Consider the following 25,722-nt stretch of genomic DNA (forward strand, 5'->3'; position numbering starts at 1 on the left):
GGCTTAGTAATGGATAGTTAAGCGCCCTTGGGCTACGCCGCAATTCAAGCTCCTGGACGTTACCCCTCCTCTTACTTTCACCCTACAAAGTACTTATTGAATGCCCTGCTTATTGTGACTGAGTATATCCCTCAAAATCGGCTTTTGATTCTCGCGACACCAGCTGACGCCAATCACTACTTCCTCCCGCGTTTTCCTTCTTACCCTCAGCCTCGTCATCAGCTGCACGCGCCACACAAGTCTAGTCAGAAAACTTGCACATCATTACTTTCTACATACTTCCACGGCATGAAATGGATTTCACACAGTATCAGCACTACATTCCGCAATTCATGCTGCGAAGATTTGCCGTAGATCAACCAATAAACCCTTCTAAAGTTTCGAAATCCGACCAAAAGAAGGAGAAGGACCGTTACAAATACAACTGCACCATCAAAGTCTTAAATTTAGGAGCAATTCCACCTGAGATAACGGATGATCTTGTGCGAAAGACTTTTGGTCGACGAGGTATGTACAACAACGGCCTTGACGACCGGATTGAAAAGAAGTTGGCAAATATCGAGCAAAACGTATCCCAAATTATAGCACGAGTTTTGGATGCACATAAAGCAGGCAAGGATGGAATATCTCTCGTGCGCTCTGAAAAAGACTTGTTGCGCAAGTTCCAGTTCGTTATGAGATACCGTTCTCCAATCTTCTTTGATCGCTTCAATCATCAAACCGCCGAAGATTACAATTCAGACGATAAGGAAGAGTTCAAAAAATACATGAGAGACCTTGAAGAATCACGTCCACTCGATGTATGGTTCCACAATCTGAAAAAGATGATCGATATAGCTATGGATCCAGAGTGTCATTGGGTAGAGGAACTTCGGAAGGCGATCTACCCCAATGATGCGGATTGGTTCATTGAAAACATTCAATCCATGTATATGGCCTTTGTTACGCCCTTAGACCCCAAGGAAGAATTCATTATAACAGAAAACGCATTCGGCATTCATGAAGGCCCTGTTAGCTACGTGGACAGGTTCACAGGCGAGAAGAAACGAATAGCCTACCCGGAGTTTCATTTGCTTACAGTCATCTCACCCCGACTCGCTATCGTTTTCCGTAATAAAAGTTTGCCAGAGCCACACGAAGACGACGATCTTGAGCTCCGTAAGCTGAAGTTACTCAGGTTGGCTACGATGGCACAGATGCACGCGGATCCAGAGAACGTAACATCCTTACTCGAGGATCTTCCTATCGCAAGAGCTCGACGGCCCGAGCTGGCTGAAGATGCCGACGGAGTGCTGAGAATGGATGACAAATTCGACTTCGTTTTCTTTCCCATCAACAGCAAACATGTTCAGACAATCAATATGATGATGCTAGACGAAGCATACGAGATTGAAAAATTAGCTTTTAGGTCCGAGGCAGCACTTCTAAAGGCCATAGAATTCTATCTGGAATATCCGTGTCTGACACGAGGACTTTATTCGAGGAAAACGGTCAGCTACAAACCTGATGACCCGAAGTTGAGACACTTGAAAAAGATGGAGCATGTAGCCCGTATGTTGGGGTCTAGTGCGACCGCCAAGTACCATGTGGATCCGCTCTGGGAAGGCGGCCATGCAATGCGCCTTGAGATTGCTGTTGCTCTGGTTTTGGCGACCACAACAGACACACCGGAGAAGAACCCTATCGTCTTGGGAACAGAAATTCTTATGAACACACTGAAGAAGATGGAAACCAACATCATGGTGAAGGCTGGACCAGATCAGATCCAAGAAAGTATGTCTGTGTTTCCGGATGCGGTGTATCGATGCATTCAAGAAACCTGTAGAAAAAAACCGGGTCCGCGTACCAAACATCTTCTCAAAATTGACCGGCGATCATTGATACTTTCATGGGTCGATATTTTCAGTGAGGCAATAGGATATTCGGAAAATGGCAATGTTACAGCCATGCGCGAAAAGTTAAGCCAATTCGTCAATAATTTGTATGCCGAAACTACTCGGGAACCAGAGAGACCTATGAAGTCCGCATCAGGGCTCTCAGTACAGGCTCCCATATCCCAGCAAGATTCCTCATCGGGATTTTCCAGAAAGGGCCTCAACAGAGCCTTTGAACACATCGGACAGGATATGGAGAGCGAGGAGACCCCATCATCTGCGCAGAGCCTGGCAGATGAATCATTCTCACATCCGGAGGCCGATGTTGTTGAAGGTAATGAGGAGAGTGATTCAGCACAACCACCTGAAGAGATGGTAACTCAAGGCGACGCTTCTCTTGGCAATGCACTCACTGTTGCACCAGCCGTGCTGTCGAACAATCGGGACTCGAACACTACTCCATCGTTTTCGAAATTCGCTATTTTCGCTTTTTTCTACATATTTCTTGCTTTGCCCCTCATGATACTTGCTCTTGTTCTTATGGGCCTTGCTTTGGCCGTTATGTCAATTGCTTTGACTCCCCTGGTGCTTACGTCGCGTAAGGGAGGAGGAGGTGCGTTACTCGACAAAGAGCCTTTCCGTACCAATTTGCTAATGTGTGGTTTCTGTACGTTTGGCATTATCCTGTGGTGGTTTGCTTATTATTGGCATTTACTGCCAAATTGGCTGCCCAATGAGCCTCCCTCTATCTCCAAGGTGGCTGCCTTGCTATTTTGTTTTGCTGCCAAAATTATGATTCCTGAAGACCCATGGTGAAGCGTATGGTCTTAACAGAACGTTGGGCTTTTGCTTTTGTCAATAAGATACGTTTTACGATGACAATTGAAAACAAAGATTCTCGAGTACTTGCTATTGGACGCTATTGACTGGAGGGTGCGCTCGTTGTATTTGAACAGGGACAAAGAGATACGAAAATCTTGCCGGTCAGGATAAAGACGGCCGTGCGGCAATGTTATCTTTGATTGGGAGACTGGAACATGGGTCCAGATATGGAATGGTGTTGGGGTGAATCGTAACATCTCGGCTGCCTTGCTGGATATGGCAATGTTGGTTCGACATGCGTTCCCTTGTGTGCCCCTTGAAAAGCTGCATGCGTACAGACGATACAGACGCGTCGGTACGCTCCACATGCACGTCATTGTGCATGAGGTCACACGAGCACTTGCTCCTTCAAGCCAGACGTCGGTATTTTGTTTTTAAAAACGAGATAGCGCGGTCAGCAAAATTCAAGTTAGTAGGGCCGATTTTGAGTCGCGGATGTGGGACCGGCAGCAGCACCCATGGTTGGCGGACTGCATATACCCGGACAGTGTTGACAGCTCCCCATTATTAAATGTCCAATTCTCCAGAAATTCGGGTTCCTGCATTCTTGCTTGCTCGCTTCCCTAGTTGCTCACTTTTTGGGGGATCAAGAAACGTCAATCATTGGAAAAAAAATGCGGACTTCAACCCTCAACACAGCCCTATGGCTGGCATTTGCCAGTTCTTTTGGCGCAGCAACACCCCATTATGGCGCTCATCACAAAACCCAGCTCAAGCACTGGCCTGCCGATGCTGCCAAGGCGCTGAATACCATGATTGCGCGCAATGCAAACCAGAGCAACTTTGCGGTGTTCGACATGGACAACACGAGCTGGCGCTACGACATTGAGGAGTCGCTTCTTCCCTTCCTGGAAAACCGCGGTATCCTCAAGCGTGAAAACCTGGATCCTAGCCTAAAGCTAGTTGATTTCAAAGATACGGCAAATTTCACGGAATCGCTTTTCAGCTACTACAACCGTCTTTGCGACATTGACGCACTCCTCTGCTATCCGTGGGCAGCGCAAGTGTGGTCTGGCTTCACACTTCGTGAGCTAAAGGGCTACGTCGACGAGCTAATGGCGTACAACTCGACCATCCCTACGAAATACTGGGATGGCGACGAAGTAGTTTCCAGCAGCGTTCATACACCCCAAGTTTTCCGGGGTCAGGCGGAACTATACAATGCGCTAATGGAAAATGGCATTGCGGTCTACATCATGAGCGCCTCGCATGAGGAACTTGTACGCATGGTGGCCAGCGATCCAAAGTACGGATACAATGTCCCGCCGGAGAATGTTATTGGCGTCACTACGGTCCTCAAGAACACTACATCAGGCGCGGTCACAAACGCACGGGAGCAGATCACCGCAGGCACATACAACGAAACCGCCAACCTTGACCTAGTTGTGACTCCTTACCTCTGGACCCCCGCCACCTGGTTTGCGGGTAAATGGGCTGGTATCCTGACCTACATCGATCAATGGAAGCGCCCGATTTTGGTCGGTGGTGATACGCCTGGAAGCGATACGTACATGCAATTTCACGGCGTAGATGTCTCAAAGGGTGGTATTCATCTGTGGATCAACCGCAAGGATTCGGTCTTGAAGCAGCTGCAAGAAGAGATCAAGAACAATACTCTTGCGCAGATTGCGAATGGACGCGAGGTCACCGCAGACAAGAACTGGGTCATAGTTAAGCCAGAGGAAATTCTGTAAATAATATATGTAAGGCTCAAGAGTGGCCCAAGAGCCGATGAATAAAGGAATATAACTGTTGAAAGTCGATGGACAGAGAAGAAGAGTGTTTAGTGACGCGTGCATGTCCAAGCGCGCTAACTAGTAGTAGTAACTAGTAGTAGTAGCTGACATAATCGCTCTGTTGGACTCACTCCCCTTTCTCAAACTCTTTTGCTCCTGCCATCTCCTACCCCTCAGCTCTACCCACTACAAATTGACCTCAACTGACCTGGTGCGTAAGAACATACACTACGTGGCGAGTTTCAGTAGATACAGGTACGTCGCAATCTTGATCAGCTCATCACAAATTCCCAACTGCACATGACGATCCCACATTACACTTGAACCGAGTGTCTCGAAGTCCCGCTCAACTTTCGCACATGTTGTGGTTTGTGTATACTAGCCCGGATGTGAGAGGGCTGTAGCGGACTTGTGACACCATGCGCGAGTAGAAGATAGCTCTGACATTCCACAAAAAACTATTGTCCCATCAGATGAGTAAATGGCATTTTTGTTAACAATGATTCAGGTACCTCTGGGTACGCGCCTCCCGGTTTCCGGGGATATCAAGCGCCAGATATCTATGATGCACAAAATCAGGAATGGAAAACTCTTTCCAGTTCATTCGGTAGCCACAGCCCATCATTCTTCAATGAGGAGGCCGCTCAACTTTGGTGGCTCCTCCTTCTCATCCTCTTCTACAGCTGGCTGCAAAATCTTGGGCGGCGGAGGGTTAGGCCAGGGTTCGCTATACCAGAGCACGCGCTTGTGCCCCAAGAGCTGCTGCTGCAACACTGCGCTCAAGATTTGCATTGCACTGACCCCGCCAGCTCCTTTAGCAAGGGCCTTTCCGCTTGTGTAATGCTGGATCATGTTGCCGTTGCAATCAGAGATATCTTCGTTCACGGTTGGTGAATTCAACACGAACTCACGGAAACCAGGAAAGCCCATTGCATCATCACACGGTATGCCGACGATTGTCTCTGGCGTCTTGTTGAAGTCATAACGAACGTATTCGGAGAATGCGCGCTGTTCGTGGCTCCACTGTGTTTTCCAATTTGCGCAACCCTTATAGCGTGTCTCAGTTGTGCAATCACGCCATGCTTCGAGCATTTCCAGTGTGGTCGTAGAATTTTGCGCAACGATGAAGCCACCATTCAGCACGCGCAATCCCATGCTATCTGTGCTAATGGATGAGCCGTTGCGAATCTCCTCAGTGTCCCATGGAAGAGCCATGGATGTCTCCTTCTGGATACCCCAACGATTAAACATCCATTCAAGTGGGAGATCCAGATGTGAAACCATAGCGTCAGCGTCCATGTGGACGACGAATTGATATTTGGGTAACAGCTCGCGTATTACATGGGGTCTAATCCATGTGGAGTAGTGGCCTTTCAATTCACGCGCGTGGTAAAACTTATAATCATACCCATGGATGGCGGCGTACAAGTAATGGTTCAAGATCCCCGTGGACACCAAATCGGTGCCTCCTTTTTTGAGGGCTTCCCAGTTCATCCTCTCGGGGTTGAAAATGTTGTTCTTTTCGGTTGGGGCACGTGTATCAATGTCGACAATCAAGATCTTCCTGCCCAAGGGCTTTTTCCATATCGGGTGCCCTCCTTCGTAGTGTTTACCGGCTGGATCCACGTAGCTGCGCGCAGCGGGATCGTGTGTTACAGATTGGAAAATCTGAGCTAGTCTTTCTCGATCGGTGAGTGTGGATGTTCTGAACACGCTATTAGGAAATCTGTCTCCAGCTCTAAATAGGAACCTCTAGGCGGCGTACCTGTATGGTGTTTCAATCAGTAACGTCTCATGATAGCCGGCCATGTAAGTAAACGTTGCGATGAATACAAAAATTGTGAAAACCACAAAGCAGGTACGCTGAGTGGCCAACATTGTTTGCAAAAATGAGTATAGGTGCCGGGTGGCTACGACACGGTCGGACAGAGAAACAAACCACAGGGCGAAAATGAATAGAAAAGGAGCGGAGATCACGATATCTTACGTAGCGGACAACTCAATTGTCTTATCAAAGTGAGCTTTAAAGAATGGATGTTGCCGACATCCCAAACGATCATCCTGATCCGCAGCTTTAAACTTTGATTAGATACGAAGAAAGATGAGGCCATTGGGCCTTGCGTACATATTTCAAGCTGTGAAGCTGACCGGCCCGGAACGGATATGACAGAACGATCATATGCGTAGATCGCTGCGCGGCGACGCACAAAACACTCATCTTGCTCCTGCAAATTCTATGTTCCATTTCGAGACACACAACTACAAGAGTTTCCTTCGCAACAACCCACGTACTAGTTGTACCAGAGAAAACAAAACAGCATAGTCTGGGTTGTATCATAATATATTCAGGAAGCATGGACACTCCTGAACAATTGTTCACGGCTCAGTTGTAAGCAGATCTACATAAGATTACACGTAATACCAACACCCTCTAGTGCAAAAAGTGTCGCACTGACTCCAGTACCCCGATCAAGCGTATCCAGCAATCGATGACATGGGCCAAGCAAACGTTCGCGTCTTTTAAGTGTGACAATGCAGTTAATAAGCTTACCTGAGCATTTTCGCTTACATTTTGCTTCTTGTCAAGCTCAATTCCGCATTCTTATAGACGATGAGCCAACATAATGTAAGGTACATGTGTCCCTCTTTTTTTTCTCCCTCTCATCTTCTTTCTGGGCTATTAATGAGGAGGATAAGAGGGCCAGGCAGCATGTCCTCCTATCCCTACCTTTTCTATTCTTGAAGGATAGCAAATTCCGCAATTCTAAGATAAGCCAAGTCCATTTTAAACTACACCGATGATAGCCCCGAGGCCGTGTGATCTCCAGGAGATTGGCTGATGAGACGACATGGGGGTGTGTGATCCGTAGGTTCGGGATACTGCGAAGATTGACACCCGCGCAGCTAGACGGCACGAGTGGATCAGTCCATAAATGTCAATGGGGAGAGTCGTGTCGATCGAGCATTTGGGTGCATGGGTGCAGGTTGTAGTGCATGGGCCGTTCTACTTTGCGATATTAGTACGTTCAGTTTTTGCATGTTGCTAGAGGCTTTTCTTTGCGGACAAGCGGTGATGCGTTGATTAAAACACGAGTTCACAATGTGGAATAAGTATGTTGACAAACTCGAAGGTAAGTAGGTAAAAAAAAAACTCGCATTGGCACTTTTTGCGTACGGAGTTGACAGGACAATTGTTCAAGTGAGATATGCCACAATGATCAGCCGAGCAGATAGTATACTACTAAACAAGCCCCATCAATGATCAACAAAAAAAGGATCCACCAACTCCAAACTCCCATCGATAACCCAGTATTTTCGTTTCCAAAGATGTCAAAATCTGAAGCCGAAATCCCGCTCAAACCATCCTTCCACCCCTAATTCCCCACATCACCATCTCTCCCATTCCTCTCCCCGTCCGCGCCACCTCTCCTCGTCCGCTCCACCCTCAACTTCTGCTCCAAAACCTCCTTAAAGCCCTCCTGCACCACTCCAAACAACACCCCAGCACTTGCTCGGTGCTCCACCTCTGCCAACCCCTTCATAACACACTCATTCAACCGATGCGAATACTTGGGACTCGGTCTGCGGCGTCGAAACCAAAGCGCCGTCTTATCCTCGCCGCCCAACTCCGGGTCCCTCAGACTAGGCACCTCAGCGTCAGTATCAAGATTAATCGGCGTGACGCGTCGCGGTGCCTTGGCAGCCCAGTAGTTCCTCTTTTGCGGTTCCGAATATGTGGAGGGAAGGGGCGGGTCGCTGTGTGTTGCGAACCAGTTCGCTTCCACGACTGCGGGATCGACTATCGGGGGGAAGTTGTGCGCGAGTTCGTGCAGGATAGCTGCGATGCCCCAGACGTCGCTGGCGGGGGAGAGCTGCTTGGTTTCCCAGGTTACCTCGGGCGGCCAGTAGTGCGTTGTGCCGATGTAGCCTGAGGGGTTTGGGTGCGCTGCGTTGTGGTAACCTGCCATACCGAAGTCTGCGAGTTTGAGGTCGAGGGAGGACCAGTCGGGTGCGAGGCCGAGGCTCTTCACGAGTATGTTTTCGAATTTTAGGTCGCGGTGTACGATGGGGGTCCAGGGGTGGCGGCCGGAGGGGTGCGTGGGGGAGATGCCGTGGTGGAGGAAGGCGAGAGCGCTGAGGAGTTGGGTGTAGGTGGACCACATGAAGGGTTCCGAGAAGGTGGGTTTGTTTTGGTCGATGCTTAGGCTTCGGAGCATGTAGAGGTCTCCGATGGAGCAGTGTTCGAGGAGAATGGAGACTTGGGTTGGAGATGGTACCTTTTCGTAGTGCCCGAGGTATCTCACGATGCAGTCGTGAGAAGGCAAGTTGCTGAGAATTTGGATCTCAGGGGAATTTCGGGGGGTATGAGCCATAACCTTTACTGCAATAACGGTGTTGGTTGGGATGTGTGTCCATTGCTCGACGCAGCCTTGTGAGCCCTCCTGGAGCGGACCATCGTACTTATGGACTTTTGGGAAACCAGCAGAAGGGTCTTTTGGGTCGGGACGCCTTCGAAAGGGAAGCAAGATGCACGGCATTGTGATTTTGCTGGTTGGAGATTGGGTTACTGGTAGTTGGGGTTGCAGTCTTGATTTGGTCTGGACTCGGAGCAAGAATGGGTTTTTGTACTGTCGGCAATCGAGCTAAAGAAAGGTGAATGAGAAGGTAAGAATGGGTCTTTCATTGCTATTAATTGTCTTCAGGATTAATTAGGTAGAAAATTGGCTTTCATTATGTCGTGGTTTGCGAAGGAGTGAACTTTGGTAACTGCGATGTTTTGGGTCTGAGCTTTGGGTAGCTGCCTATTCAAATTGCAGATGATTGTCAGCAGAACCTTGAAATGTTGGTAGCGTGGCCTTGATAGAAGTCACTTCTTCCAGATAGAGTAAGAAGTGAATATTCTTTAGCGTGCTTGAACTTGATGCACAGATGTGTTAGAGAACGTAGATTCTCACATTTTCTTCATCGCACATTCTTCGCATGTCTTAATACAAATTCAGATAAATTGTGAAAACTATTGCACTCTTATTCCAGTTGCTTTGGTTTTCACTAATTCTCATCTTGTGCATGTGACTAGATGAAGCAGAAGTGGATCAGGTATCACACAACCTTATTCTCTACTCTATCCATCTAACGGCAACAGGACTAAATAGGATTTTTCGAGGTAAATTGAGTTATACCTATGTGTCTCTTTTGTTGATAAGTTACCAGAGGGGAAGCTCTTTAGTGTATCGAAGAGCAAAGAGAGTGGAGGACTCAGGTTTCCATTCACTCAATAATCAGTACGTCGCAGTCAAGTCAACTTTTGCATTCACCAAATATCCATGCATATTTTTTCACTTTTCACTCAAATCCGATACACCCCTCTAATTAACAAACAAAACCGAAATCTTCCTACACCACACCAATTCCACACCTTCAAACCCCCCACGCCTTCTCCCTCCTCTCAAACTCGGCAACCTCCGCCACCCAATCCGCCCTCTCCTTGCCAAAAATCTCCCCAATAATATAAATCGTAGCATCGATACCCGAGCTCACTCCGCCGGCAGTCACAATGCGCACGCCCCCATCCGTCGTACCCGCATCCACATACCGCTGCCTCACAACGTTGACCTTGGACTCGCCGCCTGCAGCCTTATCCGCAATCACCTTGAGCAAATCATAGCTGAGATGGTGCGTTGTCGCCGTGCGGCCCGCAAGAACACCAGACGCAGCAAGTAACAGCGAACCCGTGCACACGGACTGGAGGAACCTCTTCCCAGTCTCCGCGCGCGGTTTCGCAGCCGCGAACTTTTGGATCAGCGAGAGCAGCTGCTTGCCGGGCTCCGTGGCGATTAGGTCCGTGATGGTTTTGTCGTGGGCGCCGGGGATGACGAGGATGTCGTAGTCAGTGATTTGGTCAGCGATTTCGGCGAAGGTCTTGTTGGGTTGGTAGACGAGGGCGGGCGAGCCGGAGACGACGGGGCTGGAGTGCGCGAAAGATGTCACGTCGAAGGGGAAGGTGGCGTTTTCATCCAGGGTGTCGCTGTGGCTGTACATTTCTGCGGGTCCGGAGAAGTCGAGGAGGTCGGCTTGGGGGTAGAGATAGATTGCTACTTTGAATTGAGGCATTTTTGGTGGAGTGGTTGAATACTTTGGAATGTTCTGAACGATGGATGTGTATTGGAATGTAAAATTTAATTGTGTGTTGTTGTTGATATTTTGAGTTGGTATGTGGTCGCTTTTTATGTGAGCAAGTGTTGTCGGATCGGATCAAGAATCATGATCCGGCTTCCGTGATGCTAGGTCCGATGGCCAATGGTCGCGTTCTTTTGCGTCCCACAACGGAATTGCGAAAAGAAGCAATATCGTGTTGCTTTGGTTTCGAAAGAAAAACGATATGTGCAGCAGAATCGTTAATCTCATTGGGCTGACGCACTCGCTTGTAACACTGAATGCGATGGCTGGCGAGGACGTGTTCCACACGAGCACGTATGAGTCGGTTTCTGATGACATATGTTGAAAAACAACTTACTCCAGTCATTGTATGGGTACACAAACTGCGATATTCGTGGGGGGGGGGAAAGAACGGAAAGTGGTGTAATAAGAGCCAAGTAGATATTACAAATCGACTGCGCAGAAACGGCCTCAAGCAGCCATGTGGTCTTTTTGATCGGTATTCGACGCACCATGCTGTTCTTACAATTGAGAAAATAGCTTCAGATTAGTGCACCAGATTTGAGAGTAGCTCCAAACCAGTCTTCTCCGCCTATAGTTCATACCCTTTCAAGCCGATCCGATATAACCCAGATAAGCAAGGTTTGTGTACTAGATGGCACAAGGCAGTGGCCCTGTTAATCGTTTATATCTCAAGTGTTACGAAGTTGAGGCGGCTTCCGGAGTTGATGTTGTTTCCTGTCACCATCATATGCGATAGGCAATTCAAGCCAGTAAAGCCCGGACATGAGCTCTCTGGTTCCTATCCCGGATTTTCTGAACGAGTAATGAATGTCCATCAAGATATAATTTATTTCCTGAAACATGATACAGTAAGTTTAGACGGGGAACTCTTACGAAGATGAGAGAAATAGAGGTTCGTCGAATGTCATATAGCCCAGTGACAATTATGACGCTGAAAGATTTGCGACCGTGATTGGTTTCTGTTGGTTGAACAAGCAAGCTGTAGCAATACTTTTCCAGAGATTAATCTTTTTTTCTGTTCTAACATGTTAACTTAGTGTAGAAGCAAATTTCGGAAATGCCAAGCGCTCGAGTCTTACTTCGAGTCAAAAGCTGGAGGGGCTCTTTCGACAATGTTAGCTTTTGTTCATCTGAATTTAGAATATATTATGTACGAGATAGGATGGACGATTTCGAAATCAGTATGGAATAGGTCAGTGAGTTTGAAAAGTGAAAAAGCGGAAGCTACCTGGTCTCGAAAGCGTGTACTTGCTACTTGGCTTAGTAGCAGATACGCTCGTACCGTAATTACGGCAAATACCAAGAAGCCAGTGAGGGGGCCGAGGATTGATCGGGTGTTAGCGCAACTGTGCTTCTGGAATCTTTGTCGAAACTGTTTTTACCAGGTACAGCCTTGGCCTTCGATGCATTAAGCCTAACCCTTCAAGTATCATATCCAATACCACGATGGGATACCATGTTGCTTGATGTCGTTCTGCGGTTATCCCTGGAGGCCGAGGCCCCATTCAAAAGCAGCTATGGCCATTTGCTTTTGAGGTCTGACAGACCTGGCACCTGGGTACCGCTGGGCAACCCCGGACCGTTGGCCAACCCCCGGACTGCATGCAGATGCATCGATGCCCAGATACTTTGGATCTACTCCTAGGCGAAACGTCGGGATTCAACAGGTCTTGAGTCTCAAAAGGAATGCTTGTGAAAGTCACTACCTGCTTGCTTATTCGAGAAGGTGGCCGGTCAGTATCGTATGGCCTCCTGCCTTGAAGCCGCCTCGGGGGCTGATTTCGCCCAATGCCCATGACCAACGCAGTGCCGCGGCTTGTGACCTCGATTTCTGCTTGAGCCGGCCTTTTCCAGTATTTTCCTATGATAGCATTCATCTTAGCATACGCCACACATGAGCCAGAGTCATTGCCAAGCCGTTCAGTCCGCCAGCCAAGCTTCACCCGGCACGCGACAAAAGACCAAGACACGACGCTCCGCGACAGCATTTCACTTTCCCACACTCCACAAAGGTCGTTGGTCTAAGCGCAATCCAATCGCGTGGTTTCGATCCAGCGAAGCCAGTGATATGAGCACTTGGCATGGGGCGCCGTCTAGCCGATCCTTGTTGGCCGAGTCGGGAGCCGGCACAACACTTTGCTTGTAAACTTCCCTGCGTGCAATAGTTGCCAACACTGCCAACAAACCCCAAGGCTCAAATTTCATGTCCGGGTGTTGGGAAGATTCCACTAGCACTACACCTGCTTATCAACTCAAGACCTGGGCCCGTCCAGAACGAATCAGACGTCGTATTCGAAGATAGTTGGCTCCTTGTGATAGGTTGAGGATACTCAGGGACAAAGGCGATGCGAGAGCACGGTGGCATTCTGGATTATTGGTAACAGAATCGTTATCTCTTGGTTGCCTTGCCACAGGAATGATGCACGGAGTAGCTGAAAGGGCGGGGTTCATTGTATAATATGTACGTGTAGGAGCACATGCTCAGGGTGAGGTTCCAGGTGACTGTTGTTTCTTAGCCTCGCACACGGAAAACGAAAACTTGTCCATCTCCTGGCGTCTTGCCATACATCTTCTGCAATGGGCGAGCTCGACTCCAAAACGGACGAGATGGAGCGTGCTGCGAGCAGCAACAGCTCACCCTCCAACAATACCATGCCAACAGCAGCTGTCGCGGTCGAGGAGAAGAAGACGTTTTGGCAGAGAGCGAAAACTCCAGGTTCGGTATGGCAGATCATATTAGCCGCTATTTTGGCCATTGTCATTGGTCTCGCTGTCACGACCACTGTCGACGAAGTACCTGAAGCAGCAATTGTTCTTCTCGCAGTCCCCGGAAACCTTTGGTTGCGTGCCTTGCGAGCAGTTGGTATGTGCCACGTTAGCTATTTGGGCTGAATCTTGCGATCTAACAGACACAGTACTTCCCATGATTGTCACTGCTATGATCATGGCCGTCCAGCGCCTACGAAACATGACCCAAGGAGGTGGTGCGGCCGGCAAACTCGCTCGCTGGACTGTTGGATATTACGTCCTTACTACCATTCTCGCTGTTGCGCATTCTGCTCTACTGGTCGGTCTAGTCTGGAGCAAGCTATTCAATGTTGTGTCTGGCAGCGCATTGGAAGTGTCCGAAGAGGACAAGGAGCTCGTCGATGAGAGGAAGGACACTGCGATCCATGATGTTGTCGTTGACATGTTCTATTCCCTCGTACCCAACAACATTGTTAACGCCTTGGCTACGGATGCCCTTCTCTCAGTGCTGATCACAGCTATCGTCCTCGGATATGTCATCAAGCCAGGAGGTGCCCTCTACCGAGCGGTCGAGGAAGTCGAAGTCATCATCCTCAGAGTAATCACTGTTCTGATTCATTTGGCGCCGATCGGTGTCTTCTTCCTCATCATGCCTAACCTTTTCCGCCTCGACATTGCTGAGATTGGTACGAACCTAGGTATACTCATTGGAGGAACGCTATGCGGCATGTTCATCCATATGTTCATCCTCATTCCTATCATCTTCTTTATCTTTACCAGGAGCAACCCATACACATTCTGGTTCAAGATGAGCCCTGCATGGATCACCGCATGGGGTACTGCGTCAAGCGCTGCTACTTTGCCCGTCACTATCCGGTGTGTGCTGAAGGCGGGAGTTCCCATCACAGGTCAGTTTGCGTGACCAATTTGTTCGATTTTCGCCTGTTAATGTTCCATAGTTACCAAATTTTCCGTTCCACTTGGTTGTCTGATTAACATGGATGGTACTGCGATTTACTTCCCAATCGTAGTTGTTTTCCTAGCTGCTACTCAAGGCATCACCTTGAATGCTACGGATTATATCATCATTATTCTACTTTCGACCCTCGCCTCTATTGGAACGACACCGATTCCGAGCTCCAGTCTAGTTCTTGTAGTCATGATTGCCACTAGCGTTGGTGTGCCAATCACTGGAATGTATGCAGTCGTCATTGCAATTGACTGGTTCTTGGATCGCTTCAGGACGGCTGTTAATGTCAGCTGTGACACTTGGGCAGCCAAAATTGTCACACAAGTCACAGGGATCAAGGACGAGGATGGTGTGACATACGACGAGACCGAGAGCATTGATCCCAACGCGTTGGGACGCCGGGAAGATGAGTCTAGAGTGTAAGAGTTTGTAATATGCTTGAGTTGTTTAATCGTTGCCTTCGTATAGAAAGAGTGTTTTCTCGGCAGTCAGACAATTCGTAATGCAATTGTCTTTCATTCGATATAACATGATAAGTCGCCTGGAATGAGCTTAATCCAAATTACTAATCATTAGTTGATTCGTCTTGGGTGTGTTGGTATAAAATGCGGAAGTTGTGCCGTGCATTTGATATGTTGCCAGCTGGAAGATCAAGAGTCAAGTAAGTAAGTGGGTGCAACAAGTGTCATGAATGCCTCAACGCAGGTGGGAGGCACATGTGCTCCTTCCCATTAAACCCCACACTACGCATCGGTGAGAAGAAGAGATGCAACCGATTTTCGAAATGAACTGGAACAACGTTAAGTGAACCTGAAGAGTTTTTTTCGATATCAGCAAGTGTGTGATGAACTGCATCGGATTTCCAAGTATCAAGATGAGCATAGCTATTAATGGCGGAATGCTCGGAGGTGGCATGATTGACTAGTCCTGATAAGGATCTCAACGACCAGTGGTTAGGATGAACAGAAATGACCAGCTACATGTAGAGTTGGTCATCCAGCATTCTTAACGTCACGTCTTCTCTCAATCATTTTCTTCGTAGGCAAAAGTATAATATCTAACATGGAACAAGATAGATTGGGTGATTGAGAAGAAACAGCTGAGATTTTGTTCGTGGGTATCAATAAACGAACACGCTGAGAAGGAGTGGCTAAGCTACATGTATGAAGGGCTGGAAAAGAGAGCATCATGTTCGAAAGCGGGCAAGAATGATTACTCTGAGTCGTCACCTGCACTATCCTCGCTCTTATCACCGTCATCGTCGTCACCTGAGTCAACTTCGACATCATCATCGTCGTCGTCGTCGTCATCATCAGCTTCAGTACCATCCTCTTCTTCACTGTCGTCTTCAAGCACAACCTTTTGTTGGGGCACTGGCCTTGCAGCAGCTCTCCGACTTGGCCTTCCAGTGGCTGTGACCTCGTTTGTCTTTCCCCATGCTAGTTCACCTTCTTGGATAGCCTCGAGATCTTTTGCAAACTCTCTCTTCTCCTTGATCTTTGCAGCCTTTTCGTTGGAATACTTGCCATCCATGCCGACGTCTTTCAGCCAACCTTTGAGGACGCGGATCTTGTCTTTGGATGTGTTGCATTTTGAGAGCTCTGGGTCGCGAGACCAGACCTTGCGGATGCCGCATTTGACCAACCAACCTTGTAGGCGCTTAACCTCTGCAGTATCGGGATCGTCCTGGGCCTTGGACTTGGGTGTTGCTTTCGCTTTTGGTGGAACCTTTTCTTTCTTGCCTTTCGCTGCTGGGGTCTTTTTCTTCTTCTTGACGGGTTCCTCGTCAATGACGCTTGAAAGGTCGCTGTCGGACACGTCTCCCTTTGTGTCTGACGCCTTTGGGGGTGCAGTCTCTGCCTCCTCGTCATCATCAGCGGCGGCGGCACTTGGCTTTGGCAATGGCTCGGGCACATCGTCTTCGTCCGAGTCTTCTGCGACAACCTTTTTACCGCGCCTTGCGGGCTTCTTTGGTGGGTCGCTTTCAGCGTCGGATATTTCAGCAGGAGGTTCCGAGAGGCCAGCCCCGGACTCTTCAGACTCAGATTTGGCGCGCTTCTTGGGCTTCTTTACAGGCGCATCAGCTTTTCGCTTTACACCGCGAGGGCTCTCGGTAGCAGGTTTGGATTTCTTTGGGGCAGGCTTCGCTTTCGGCTTGGGTGCTGCCTTGGTGGGAGTGGGCTGCGGCGAGGGTTCATCACTACAGAATTTGTCCTAGACTGCGTCTTAGATGGGTCAATGCTACGACTACTGCTGTTACCGACCACTGCATCTACAATTGTCTTTTGCGACTTTTCCTTCCAGCTCGCGTCGGTCTTGAAGAAGCCCTCGTCTAGGCCTAGCTCCTTCTCGGCGCGCGCGCGAACGCGTTTGACGGTCAAGTCATCCGTCTTGCCAGACTTGTGGATGGCGATGACAATATCGCGCAGCTTGTTGGTGATTGCTGCCTCGGAAGGCGTTGCGCCCTCTGCATCCGACATGATGGGCTGGCTGTGTTTGTTGGTGAGGTTGGATGATCGCCGATAGCATGGACGCGACAAGGCGCGGGAGCTTGACGGCAGCTTATCGCCTAGTCGGGCATGGGGTGTGCACGTGACATGGGGGAGACATGGAATTGTGTCAATTCGCATCAGGCAGCCCCGCAGCCAATGGTGCTGCCAGACACTTTGGCGGGCAGGTCCTAGACGGCCCAATGCGCTGGTCAATTATTTTCGGTGGACATGGACGGTCGAAATACAGTGCATAGCCCGCGATGTCCACCTCATCGTTTTGCAGATTCAAGGCAAAAGGCGGCATTTGTTGGGCGGCAGGACTAGCCACGCTCTGCTCTTATTTATGTAGGGATGCCCCGCCCACGCGGCGGGCAGCTCCACGGCCGACGTCACAAACGCTCGCAGCTTTGGACAATCCCACTCTGCCAGCCTCATCTGATTCTTTTCCCATTGCCCACTACCCACACCGCCCTAGAGCCCTAGTCTCGTTCATCCTTGGCCCCTGGTCCGCCTGCATCTGGCCCTGTCGCGCACCCTCCCTCCATCGGTACGGCAGGTAGAAAGTATATGTAGGAGCCAGAGCTCGGAACCTACGAGAACCCACTTGCACTCAGCGGGCCCTGTTTATTATCATACTTTCGTCACCCAGCACCGCGGCTGAAAAACACTGCTCCCTCCCCTCTCGCGCCTGCGAGCACCCTTCACACCCCTCACCTGCCGCCGTCACGCTGTCCCGCACGCTTGCTGTGCTGACCTCGCCTGATTATTCCCGCTGTAAATAAACATCCGTCTCCAGCAAGCGGTCCATCTGGCCCCCTCCTTCAGTCCACTGCCCCTCCATACACCTCCCGCGCAAACTTCACAAACATGCCCGACGAACCCACACGGCTTGTAAGGCCCGAGGCCTCGGAAGGACGCCTGCTCCTCGTCTCCAACCGTCTTCCCATCACTATCAAGCGCTCTGATGAGGGCAAGTACGACATGTCCATGTCCTCTGGTGGACTGGTCAGCGGCCTGAGCGGCCTGGCAAAGACGACGACCTTCCAGTGGTATGGCTGGCCCGGACTCGAGGTACCAGAAGACGAGGCCAAGGGCCTGAACGACCAGCTCAAGGAGAAGTACAATGCCGTACCTGTCATGCTTGACGACGAGCTCGCAGACCGACACTACAACGGCTTCTCAAGTGAGGTTACACTGGCGAGCTGCATAACTGCCAAAACTAACCTCACGCAGACGAAATCATGTGGCCGCTCTTCCACTACCACCCCGGTGAGATCACCTTCGACGAGTCCGCTTGGGATGCATACACCGAAGCCAACCGTCTGTTCGCAAAGGCTGTCGCCAAGGACGTACAAGATAACGACATGGTCTGGGTACACGATTACCACCTGATGCTCATGCCGTCTATGCTGCGAGAAGAGCTTGGCGACACCAAGAAGAACGTCAAGATTGGCTTCTTCTTGCACACTCCCTTCCCCAGCTCCGAGATTTACCGAATCCTCCCCGTCCGTAACGAGATCCTCCTTGGTGTGCTCCACTGCGATCTCATTGGTTTCCACACCTACGACTATGCCCGCCACTTCCTGAGCAGTTGCTCTCGCATTCTGTACGTATTTCTTCTGTATACATCTAGAAATTGTGCTAACACGCAGAAGCGGTCTAGCTACAACACCAAACGGCGTCGAGTTCCAAGGCAAGGTTGTAACCGTGGGGGCTTTCCCTATCGGTATTGACCCGGAGAAGTTCGACGAGGGTCTTCAGAAGCCAAAGGTGCAGGAGCGGATAGCGGCCCTCGAGAAGAAGTTCCAAGGCGTCAAGCTGATTGTCGGTGTCGACCGTCTTGACTACATCAAGGGCGTACCACAAAAGCTGCATGCTCTCGAAGTATTCCTCACCGAGCACCCCGAATGGATTGGCAAGGTCGTGCTTGTCCAAGTCGCTGTTCCCTCCAGACAAGACGTCGAAGAGTACCAGAATCTTCGGGCTGTCGTCAATGAGCTTGTTGGTCGCATCAACGGCAAGTTTGGCACCATTGAATTTATGCCTATCCACTTCATGCACAAGTCCGTCTCTTTTGACGAGCTCATCGCACTCTATGCCGTTTCAGATGTCTGCCTCGTTTCTTCAACGCGCGACGGTATGAATTTGGTCTCCTACGAGTACATTGCGACACAAGAGAAGCGACACGGCGTCATGATTCTCTCTGAGTTCACTGGTGCTGCCCAGAGCTTGAACGGCAGTCTCATTGTCAACCCATGGAACACTGAAGAGCTGGCGGACGCAATCCATGATGCAGTCACAATGGGCGACGAACAACGTAGCTTGAACTACCAGAAGCTCTCGAAATATGTCCGTAAATACACCAGGTAAGTCTTCCGACTAACATCTATTACTAGACGAGAGCTAACAATTCTTAGTGCCTGGTGGGGCGAGTCGTTCGTCACCGAGCTTAGAAGGATCTCGGAGGCTTCAGACCGCAAAGTGCACTTTGCCAACGTCACTGCTACAGGGTCTGAAGAAAATGCTAAGACTGGCGGAGAGAATGCTACTGAGCCTGCTGCTGCCGCCAACGCTCAATGAGAGACATGGTGTGGCGCCTTGGCGTCGTTGATGCTTTGATGATGACGAAATTTCATGTGGCGGAAAGACAGCGTGATGCAAATCGCTTGGATTAGGCAGAGATGAAGGGTTCTGTTCTTGCGGTGCCTGCTCAATTACTAGACCCTTTTTACTTAGATGCCGTAGCGGATTGCATGGCTACAGCAACAAATTATACCCCTTCCATGGACAAGATGATGTTATATGCTAAATTCTCGTTTATTCTGGTGATACAAACAGGCCGGCGAGTCGGTATTGTGAATTCTGTGGCATGCGAGTGCCCAACCGAGTTACCATTTCCGAAAACAGGAGTGTCACTGCCATGTCTTTGTTTAAAACCTGATTGTACCTTGAAGCAAAAGAACTAGCCACTTTTTGTTATTTCGTTTTGACACACAAACGGCGTTACGGCAGCAGGCGATACGGTATAGCGGTAAGACTCCTATCACTTTCACTGCGGTATCACATCACGGAGAGAAGTGGCAGGCCACGTGCCTCTCGAGTGCGACTGCAACATAATATCAGTGAAAAAAACGGGTAGTTGCATCAAATCCCCAGTAAATAAACACCCTCGCCCAACTACATGTCCTCTACTCAACTACTTCTACCATCAAGATGAAACATCAACTTACCAAATCCATCATTCTATAACTTGGCCTTTTTTGTATCTGTTTGTTACATAGCGTATCAGATCAATTATCTCGGAAAATAATGGCAGGACACACCTCAATCTAGCGGAATCAAATATCAAAACAATTACCTTGCAATAAAAAAAAGGGGATTGACAGATGAACGTCAGCGAGACTCTGCTTTCGAACCCTATGAGAAAACAACCCCCCGTCACCCTATCCATATCATCACCAAAAAAACAAGACTTGCCTTCCAAAACAACATTCCCCACAACCACGACCAACCCCTTCCTCAACCCACCCACCGACAATGCGGCGAAGGCTCCTCAACACACGTCTCCCACTCCGAGCAATCCTGCACAACCCTCCACATACCCAAGTAATTACACTCAAACACCGCCCCATCCTTGCCATTACTCTTCTGCGCCAAACAAGCAAACTGGCCCGCTTTGCACGGCCTCGGCCTGGGCCTCGTCCTGACTCCCACATTATCGCTAGTAGTACTACTGCCATGACTCTGCGCCACGCACCTCGCGGCACCCCCCGCCCCCTCCGTCGTACACGCACACGAATCAGCCATCTCCCACTTGCCCGCGCGGCACACGGCGATGCCGTTGTAGCCGTGCGAGAGCAGTGTCGCGCATTGCGTGGAGGATTCTACGCAGGCGTCTGTGAGAGGCGTGCAGGTCGTGTTGGAGCAGGGCGCGTTGGCCGACGTGCATGTCCGCATGACGTGCCAGTGGAGGGTCGCGGCGTTGCACTGGAAGATGTAGCTGTCGCTGGGTGTGGTGCGGCAGAGGGTCTGGCCTAGGTTGGAAACGGTGCATGGGGGGAGGTTGGTGGGGTGTTGGAGGGAGCAGAGGGTGCGGGTGGTGAGGGTGAGGAGGGTTGTAGTGGTGAGGAAGAGGAGATTCATGGGGGGTTTTTTTTTCTGTGATAAGTGGTTGTTTGTTTTTGTTTTTGTTGTTGCTGTTCTTAGGTGGTGGTGGAGAGGAATGGTATAGTGGTTTTTTAAGAGATGTAAGCGGCTTGATTGGTGGTTGGTGAAGAGGAAATACGGATAGGAGGCAGGAATGGAAGGGAGATGTTGCGTTGGTAGGAGGAGATATGGAGGTCCAATGAATTTGTGGCTGGTGATAAGATGGGAGAGATAGACGGAAGATATTGCGAATTTATAGGCATTGATTGGAATGCTTTGCTGCACTGCGTGTCCTTGTTGCAACCATAGTTTGCTATTCAGTTACGTTCATCGCAATCATGATTAATTTGATTATCGTACCTGATAGGTGCATACCTTTCAAGAGGTGTACACACTTTTTGGTACTATTACCACTCCATTCTTCAGGGTTTCTTCAAGGGTGTATTGGGCAGTCATAGTTGTGTCTTCCTTTTCTTCTTTCTCTCCTCTCCTCGTATCATCAAGATCACAGAAATAAGAAAGGCAACCCCTTCCTCAAAAGACCTTTTTTAACGCCAATTCTCTCTCTCTCTGCTCTCAAGATTTTTCATCCTCTAGAAAATATATCTACAATGGGGCTCCCCCCGCCAACTCAAAATCTTCCAGAAGCCCCCCAGCCCAACAAAAAAAATACATCCCCACACTCGTATATACATATATTCCCCTCTACCACCTTACATATTCTTCACCAAGTACCTCAAACCAGCCCACATCTCCTCGGCACTCGGCACAATCTGCTCTTTCGGCAGGACAAACCCATACTTACCCGTATCCCTCAACTCGACCGTCATACTATACGTCGCCTTTGCGACCTCAAACGCATAATCCACACTATCGCCACTAACCTGATAGATGGTATTGCAAATCGGGCCGCCCGTGAACGCCGTTCCATGCACTGCCTTGACCGCGGCAATGGCACCGTTGGTCAGCGAAGAGTACTTTGCGGAGTTGGGGAGAGCGCCGGAGCAGGTGTAGCCGTAGGGGTACATCCAGAGTTGGCTGTAGGCGTGGATGTCCATGTAGAGGGTTATGCCTTTGCCGGCGGCGATGCTGTCGAGGTGCGCTTTCAGGGCTTTGGTTTCTACGCCGTCGCCGGCTGAGGGGCCTTTGTAGTCTTGGTCGCAGGGCGAGGTGGAGGCACCGTTGGCCTGGTTCCAGTGAGAGGGCCAGTTGCCTTGATGATCGGTTAGATGTATATATGCTTGGGGGGACGGGAGAGAACTTACGGTTGATGTCCCGGCCTACGCATGAGGCGCTGGGAGTAGTCTGGCGGTTCTTGCGCCACATGCGGTCGGTGGTCTGACTGTAGGCGAAGCCATCTGGGTTGACGATGGGGAAGATGTAGAAGTCGTACGAGTCTTTGAAGCCGGCGGTTGTGGCGTCAGTGGAGGTAAGGAGTTGGTATGCTGCATATTCGACCACCTGTAAGTGTGTTAGCACAATTCTTCCTTTCCTTTGTTCCTGTTTTTTTTTTTGAAAAGGGAATTTACCATTGTCGTGATCCATTCACGTGCGTGCACAGTGCCGTGCCATACTACACCCTTCTGAGATCCCTTACCACCACTACCCCAGATGTGGATACCCTTGATATCACGGCCCTCAACCGACTTGCCTGCAGAAATGACTTCTGCGTTCTTGGGGTATGCAGCCGCAAGATCGCTAATCCATTGCATGTGATCAGCAATGGAGTGGTAGGAGTTAAACCACGTCGAGTTTGGTGCAAGACCAGCTGACAGAGTTAGGACTTCCCATGTCACCTCTTCAATTTACAGGGCGGGGAAAACAAGCGTACCGGCATATGTGCCAAAACTCTGCTCGTCTGCGATAGAAAGGCCAAGATTCTCATGCATGACTTTTGTTTCGAAACCCTGAGTCTGAGCCTCAAAGTCCTTGACCGACGACGGCGGCACCATAACATCGACGACATCGCTTGACGCAGGCTTGCCCTTCCACAGCTCAAGCTGCAGCTTGCTCATTACATTTTCGAGCTTAGCAGCGTCTGCGCCGACATTGACACGGACGACCTTCCAGTCGTCGTAGGTCACTTTCTTGGCAACGGTGGCGGCGGAGGCGAGGCCCAGCGAGGCCAGGGTGACGCTGAGGAGCTTCATGGCTACAAGATTGAAGACAGAGAAAGGTGAGAGGGAGAAGCGTGGCCTGAGGAAAGAACATTCTCAGGCTTCGCCTACCCTCTAATATATAATCGCCTCGAAACAAAGTCAAATTGCTCTCATGACAAAAGTACATGCCCGCCGATGCAGTACGACGGCTTCATTCCACATTGGGCCTTGGACAGCCTACCATTCCCTCACACCTGCCCGACTGGCCTTGGCCGCTGGCCGGGGCAGCAACCTTGCTTGGGAAGCTGGTCTGCCATATTCTGTGTAGGTATTGGGTCGACATGGCGGGCAGGTAGTTAATATCGTTGCTTGCTGCGAGATAAGCCTGGGTGGTCCAGCTCAAGCCTTATGTGCCTAGATGGTGATCTGCAGGGGATTTGCGCCTTGGCAGACCAGCCAACTGCCACATTGGGTAACGCGCAACATGTAGGCTACGCCTGCGATGTGCGAATGACTTGCGGGGATACTGTACGTGTGGGCCCATAAGTATGCTGTGGAAGATGGAATGGTACCGGTGACGCGATCGGTGAGGCGGCATGCGACCTTCCCCTTTGGCGATGGAGGGACCGGGTGTAGCTGTGGAGTACGGATCGGTGTCAGGATGTGGGCTGAGAAGGTGCTGAAAGTGCTGCGTGCGAGGTAGATGCTAGTATTACATACGACATGGTAGCAGAATACACAAGGGCAAAACATCTAGTCCTTTCACTCCTTCTTCAGCCCAACCTTACCCGCCTTCCTCAACCCCACAACCGCAATCCCCATGCACACCACCATATACCCAAACATGAGCCAATAACTCGCCCTATACCCCTTCAGTACCGCACCCTCATCCTTATCCTCAAATGCACTCCCCCCACCATGTCCACTTGCATGTCCCTCGCCAGTACTGCCACTAGCAGGACCCTGCACCCCCAGCGCCACAACCTGACAACTCCCCATGCCCAAACTCATACCAAACTGCGCCACGGTGTTGAAAACCGCGCCTGCCAGCGCCTGCGTCTTTTCCGGAAAATTATCACTAACAATGACTAGCCCAACGGTGAATAACACGTCTGCACTAAACGGCGCGAAGATCTGTGCCCAAAAGGCAAGTTGCCAGTAGCTCCAGGTTGGCGGTACGAGGGCCATGAGGAGAGGCGATAAGGCGCAGATGAGAGCTGAGCCGGCGACCAGCCAGCGGGCGGGGACGCGGTGGATGAAGAAGCCTACGAGGATGTTGATGAGGACGCCGGTGGCGAGGTTGGGGAGGAGGTAGAGTGAGGTTGTTAGTGTGGAGGCGTGTTTGATTTCTTGGAAGCTAGTGCTGTAGTTAGCGATTGTATTGATAGCGGTTATAATGCGACGTACTAGAGGCTAGAGAAGAGCTCGAGGGAGTTCATTACACCGTAGGATAGGGCGACCATGATGCACGTGCTGGTAAAGGGGAGGTTCTTCCAGAGTTTGTTGGGGACGAGAGCTGGATTTCCAGTGCGTTCGCGGTAGTGCATCCATAGCGGGAAGGCAGCGAGGAGGAGGATGCTGATGGCGAGGAGGGAGGCTGTCGAGGCTGAACGGATGCTTGAGAGGTCTGCACTGATGATACTACGTGTTGTGAGCAGAAGGTAGGGGTGGATAACCAGTGCTGTGACTTACGCTAGAACATAGGCAAGAATAGCCAAACCACCACTGGAAATAATGGCACCCACCCAGTCTATCTCCTTGCCCACCTTCTTTGTTAGAGCGACTACACCGTCGTTGTTCTGAGACGGTAGTTTGGGCAGTGTCCACAGAGCAGCAACAGCAATGGCTAGAGTACATCCTCCAGCCACATAGAAGCCCGACCTCCATCCTGCTCTTTCAATCATAACACCACTAAGCACGAGACCAACAGCGAAGCCAAGCGGTTGGCTAAACCCCAGACACGCAAACCCCAGATTCCTCGCTCTTCCAGACGGCACAGCTCCCGTTACGATAGCAACAGAAGCAGGCAGATGCATCGCCAGCGCAATACCTTGAAGAGCACGGAAAACAACGAGCTGAGCGCCCGATTGCGCAAATCCGCATAATAAAGTAAGAATACCGAGGAGTGCGATGCCAGTGAGCTCAACGGGCCTCGCACCAACAGTGTCAGCAATGGAGCCTGCGGTGAGCAAGGCAGCGCCCGACGTCAGTCCGTAGACAGATGAAGGCCATAGGTATAGAGATCTTTCGAGAGAGATTGAGCGCGCTATGATTGGGAGACCGACGGTGATGATGCCGTTGGTGAAACTTGCCATGAATCCTACGAAAGATGGTGTGAAGATGGTGAGAAAGGTGCGTAGGGCTGTCGGTTTGGGGGTGGATTCCGGAGATGATAGAGACGATTCGGTATCGAACATGCCATGGTTGATGGATGAAGTTTCTCTTGATGTTCCTGGTGTATATGGAATCGATGCGGGCTTGGGCCGTTGGTGAAGTTCAAAGACTTCTGTCGTGTACTCCTCCGTTTGTGTAGCCATTTCTGAAACTGCCTTGGAAGAATTGACAGGTTATTTTCCTTGTCCAAAAGCACATAAA

At 50.2% G+C, this 25,722-nt stretch overlaps 11 protein-coding genes across 11 annotated transcripts; 4 read left to right on the top strand and 7 right to left on the bottom strand.

The window, feature by feature from the left end:
• Positions 1–293: 293 nt before the first annotated feature.
• PSV08DRAFT_160012 (uncharacterized protein) lies at positions 294–1,592 on the top strand (the record flags this gene model as incomplete). The annotated part of the gene is made up of 1 exon (XM_014223119.1): positions 294–1,592. A coding segment is annotated over one exon (1,299 nt), but the record flags the coding sequence as incomplete, so codon positions are not given.
• Positions 1,593–3,313: 1,721 nt separating this feature from the next.
• On the top strand, positions 3,314–4,517 carry PSV08DRAFT_303348 (uncharacterized protein). The gene has a single exon (XM_014223121.1). It carries the CDS (start codon positions 3,371–3,373, stop codon positions 4,448–4,450), a length of 1,080 nt encoding a protein of 359 aa, XP_014078596.1. The 5' UTR covers positions 3,314–3,370; the 3' UTR covers positions 4,451–4,517.
• A 596-nt stretch (positions 4,518–5,113) lies between these two features.
• Positions 5,114–6,370, bottom strand: PSV08DRAFT_362764 (uncharacterized protein; the record flags this gene model as incomplete). The annotated part of the gene is made up of 2 exons (XM_066093036.1): positions 5,114–6,197; positions 6,258–6,370. The coding sequence occupies 2 exons, from the start codon at positions 6,368–6,370 to the stop codon at positions 5,114–5,116; spliced, it is 1,197 nt and encodes a 398-aa protein (XP_065949004.1).
• Positions 6,371–7,866: 1,496 nt separating this feature from the next.
• On the bottom strand, positions 7,867–9,030 carry PSV08DRAFT_247971 (kinase-like domain-containing protein; the record flags this gene model as incomplete). The annotated part of the gene is made up of 1 exon (XM_014223123.1): positions 7,867–9,030. One exon carries the CDS (start codon positions 9,028–9,030, stop codon positions 7,867–7,869), a length of 1,164 nt encoding a protein of 387 aa, XP_014078598.1.
• Positions 9,031–9,677: 647 nt separating this feature from the next.
• On the bottom strand, positions 9,678–10,682 carry PSV08DRAFT_44968 (class I glutamine amidotransferase-like protein). Its single transcript, XM_014223124.2, has one exon. The coding sequence runs from the start codon at positions 10,601–10,603 to the stop codon at positions 9,911–9,913; it is 693 nt and encodes a 230-aa protein (XP_014078599.1). The 5' UTR covers positions 10,604–10,682; the 3' UTR covers positions 9,678–9,910.
• Positions 10,683–13,249: 2,567 nt separating this feature from the next.
• Positions 13,250–14,813, top strand: PSV08DRAFT_352165 (Sodium:dicarboxylate symporter; the record flags this gene model as incomplete). Its single annotated transcript, XM_014223125.1, has 3 exons — positions 13,250–13,535; positions 13,588–14,328; positions 14,380–14,813. The coding sequence occupies 3 exons, from the start codon at positions 13,250–13,252 to the stop codon at positions 14,811–14,813; spliced, it is 1,461 nt and encodes a 486-aa protein (XP_014078600.1).
• Positions 14,814–15,448: 635 nt separating this feature from the next.
• On the bottom strand, positions 15,449–16,900 carry PSV08DRAFT_402352 (uncharacterized protein). The gene is made up of 2 exons (XM_066093639.1): positions 16,655–16,900; positions 15,449–16,604 (listed from the first exon to the last, which is right to left on the bottom strand). The coding sequence occupies exons 1-2, from the start codon at positions 16,868–16,870 to the stop codon at positions 15,603–15,605; spliced, it is 1,218 nt and encodes a 405-aa protein (XP_065949005.1). The 5' UTR covers positions 16,871–16,900; the 3' UTR covers positions 15,449–15,602.
• Positions 16,901–17,749: 849 nt separating this feature from the next.
• On the top strand, positions 17,750–19,468 carry PSV08DRAFT_410160 (glycosyltransferase family 20 protein; the record flags this gene model as incomplete). Its single annotated transcript, XM_066093847.1, has 4 exons — positions 17,750–18,065; positions 18,116–18,488; positions 18,538–19,248; positions 19,300–19,468. 4 exons carry the CDS (start codon positions 17,750–17,752, stop codon positions 19,460–19,462), a joined length of 1,563 nt encoding a protein of 520 aa, XP_065949006.1. The 3' UTR covers positions 19,463–19,468.
• Positions 19,469–19,947: 479 nt separating this feature from the next.
• On the bottom strand, positions 19,948–21,025 carry PSV08DRAFT_247976 (uncharacterized protein; the record flags this gene model as incomplete). Its single annotated transcript, XM_014223128.2, has 2 exons — positions 19,948–19,988; positions 20,485–21,025. 2 exons carry the CDS (start codon positions 21,023–21,025, stop codon positions 19,948–19,950), a joined length of 582 nt encoding a protein of 193 aa, XP_014078603.2.
• Positions 21,026–21,570: 545 nt separating this feature from the next.
• PSV08DRAFT_224452 (uncharacterized protein) lies at positions 21,571–23,226 on the bottom strand. The gene is made up of 4 exons (XM_014223129.2): positions 22,860–23,226; positions 22,558–22,796; positions 22,294–22,489; positions 21,571–22,241 (listed from the first exon to the last, which is right to left on the bottom strand). Exons 1-4 carry the CDS (start codon positions 23,176–23,178, stop codon positions 21,742–21,744), a joined length of 1,254 nt encoding a protein of 417 aa, XP_014078604.1. The 5' UTR covers positions 23,179–23,226; the 3' UTR covers positions 21,571–21,741.
• A 595-nt stretch (positions 23,227–23,821) lies between these two features.
• PSV08DRAFT_224456 (major facilitator superfamily domain-containing protein) lies at positions 23,822–25,544 on the bottom strand (the record flags this gene model as incomplete). Its single annotated transcript, XM_014223130.1, has 3 exons — positions 23,822–24,484; positions 24,535–24,768; positions 24,820–25,544. The coding sequence occupies 3 exons, from the start codon at positions 25,542–25,544 to the stop codon at positions 23,890–23,892; spliced, it is 1,554 nt and encodes a 517-aa protein (XP_014078605.1). The 3' UTR covers positions 23,822–23,889.
• Between the last annotated feature and the right edge of the window lie 178 nt (positions 25,545–25,722).

This window comes from Bipolaris maydis (assembly GCF_028858645.1).
Source record: "Bipolaris maydis strain C4 unplaced genomic scaffold PSV08scaffold_8, whole genome shotgun sequence".
Taxonomy (NCBI): domain Eukaryota; kingdom Fungi; phylum Ascomycota; class Dothideomycetes; order Pleosporales; family Pleosporaceae; genus Bipolaris; species Bipolaris maydis.

Excerpts from the sequence above, each read along its gene's own strand:
- PSV08DRAFT_303348 (XM_014223121.1), top strand. The coding sequence starts at position 3,371 with ATGCGGACTTCAACCCTCAACACAGCCCTATGGCTGGCATTTGCCAGT.
- PSV08DRAFT_402352 (XM_066093639.1), bottom strand. The coding sequence starts at position 16,870 with ATGTCGGATGCAGAGGGCGCAACGCCTTCCGAGGCAGCAATCACCAAC. Across the intron at positions 16,605-16,654 it reads AGACAATTGTAGATGCAGTG|GACAAATTCTGTAGTGATGA; the intron begins GTCGGTAACAGC and ends GACGCAGTCTAG.
- PSV08DRAFT_224452 (XM_014223129.2), bottom strand. The coding sequence starts at position 23,178 with ATGAAGCTCCTCAGCGTCACCCTGGCCTCGCTGGGCCTCGCCTCCGCC. Across the intron at positions 22,797-22,859 it reads GAGTTTTGGCACATATGCCG|CTGGTCTTGCACCAAACTCG; the intron begins GTACGCTTGTTT and ends TAACTCTGTCAG. Across the intron at positions 22,242-22,293 it reads CGTAGGCCGGGACATCAACC|GCAACTGGCCCTCTCACTGG; the intron begins GTAAGTTCTCTC and ends CCGATCATCAAG.
- PSV08DRAFT_44968 (XM_014223124.2), bottom strand. The coding sequence starts at position 10,603 with ATGCCTCAATTCAAAGTAGCAATCTATCTCTACCCCCAAGCCGACCTC.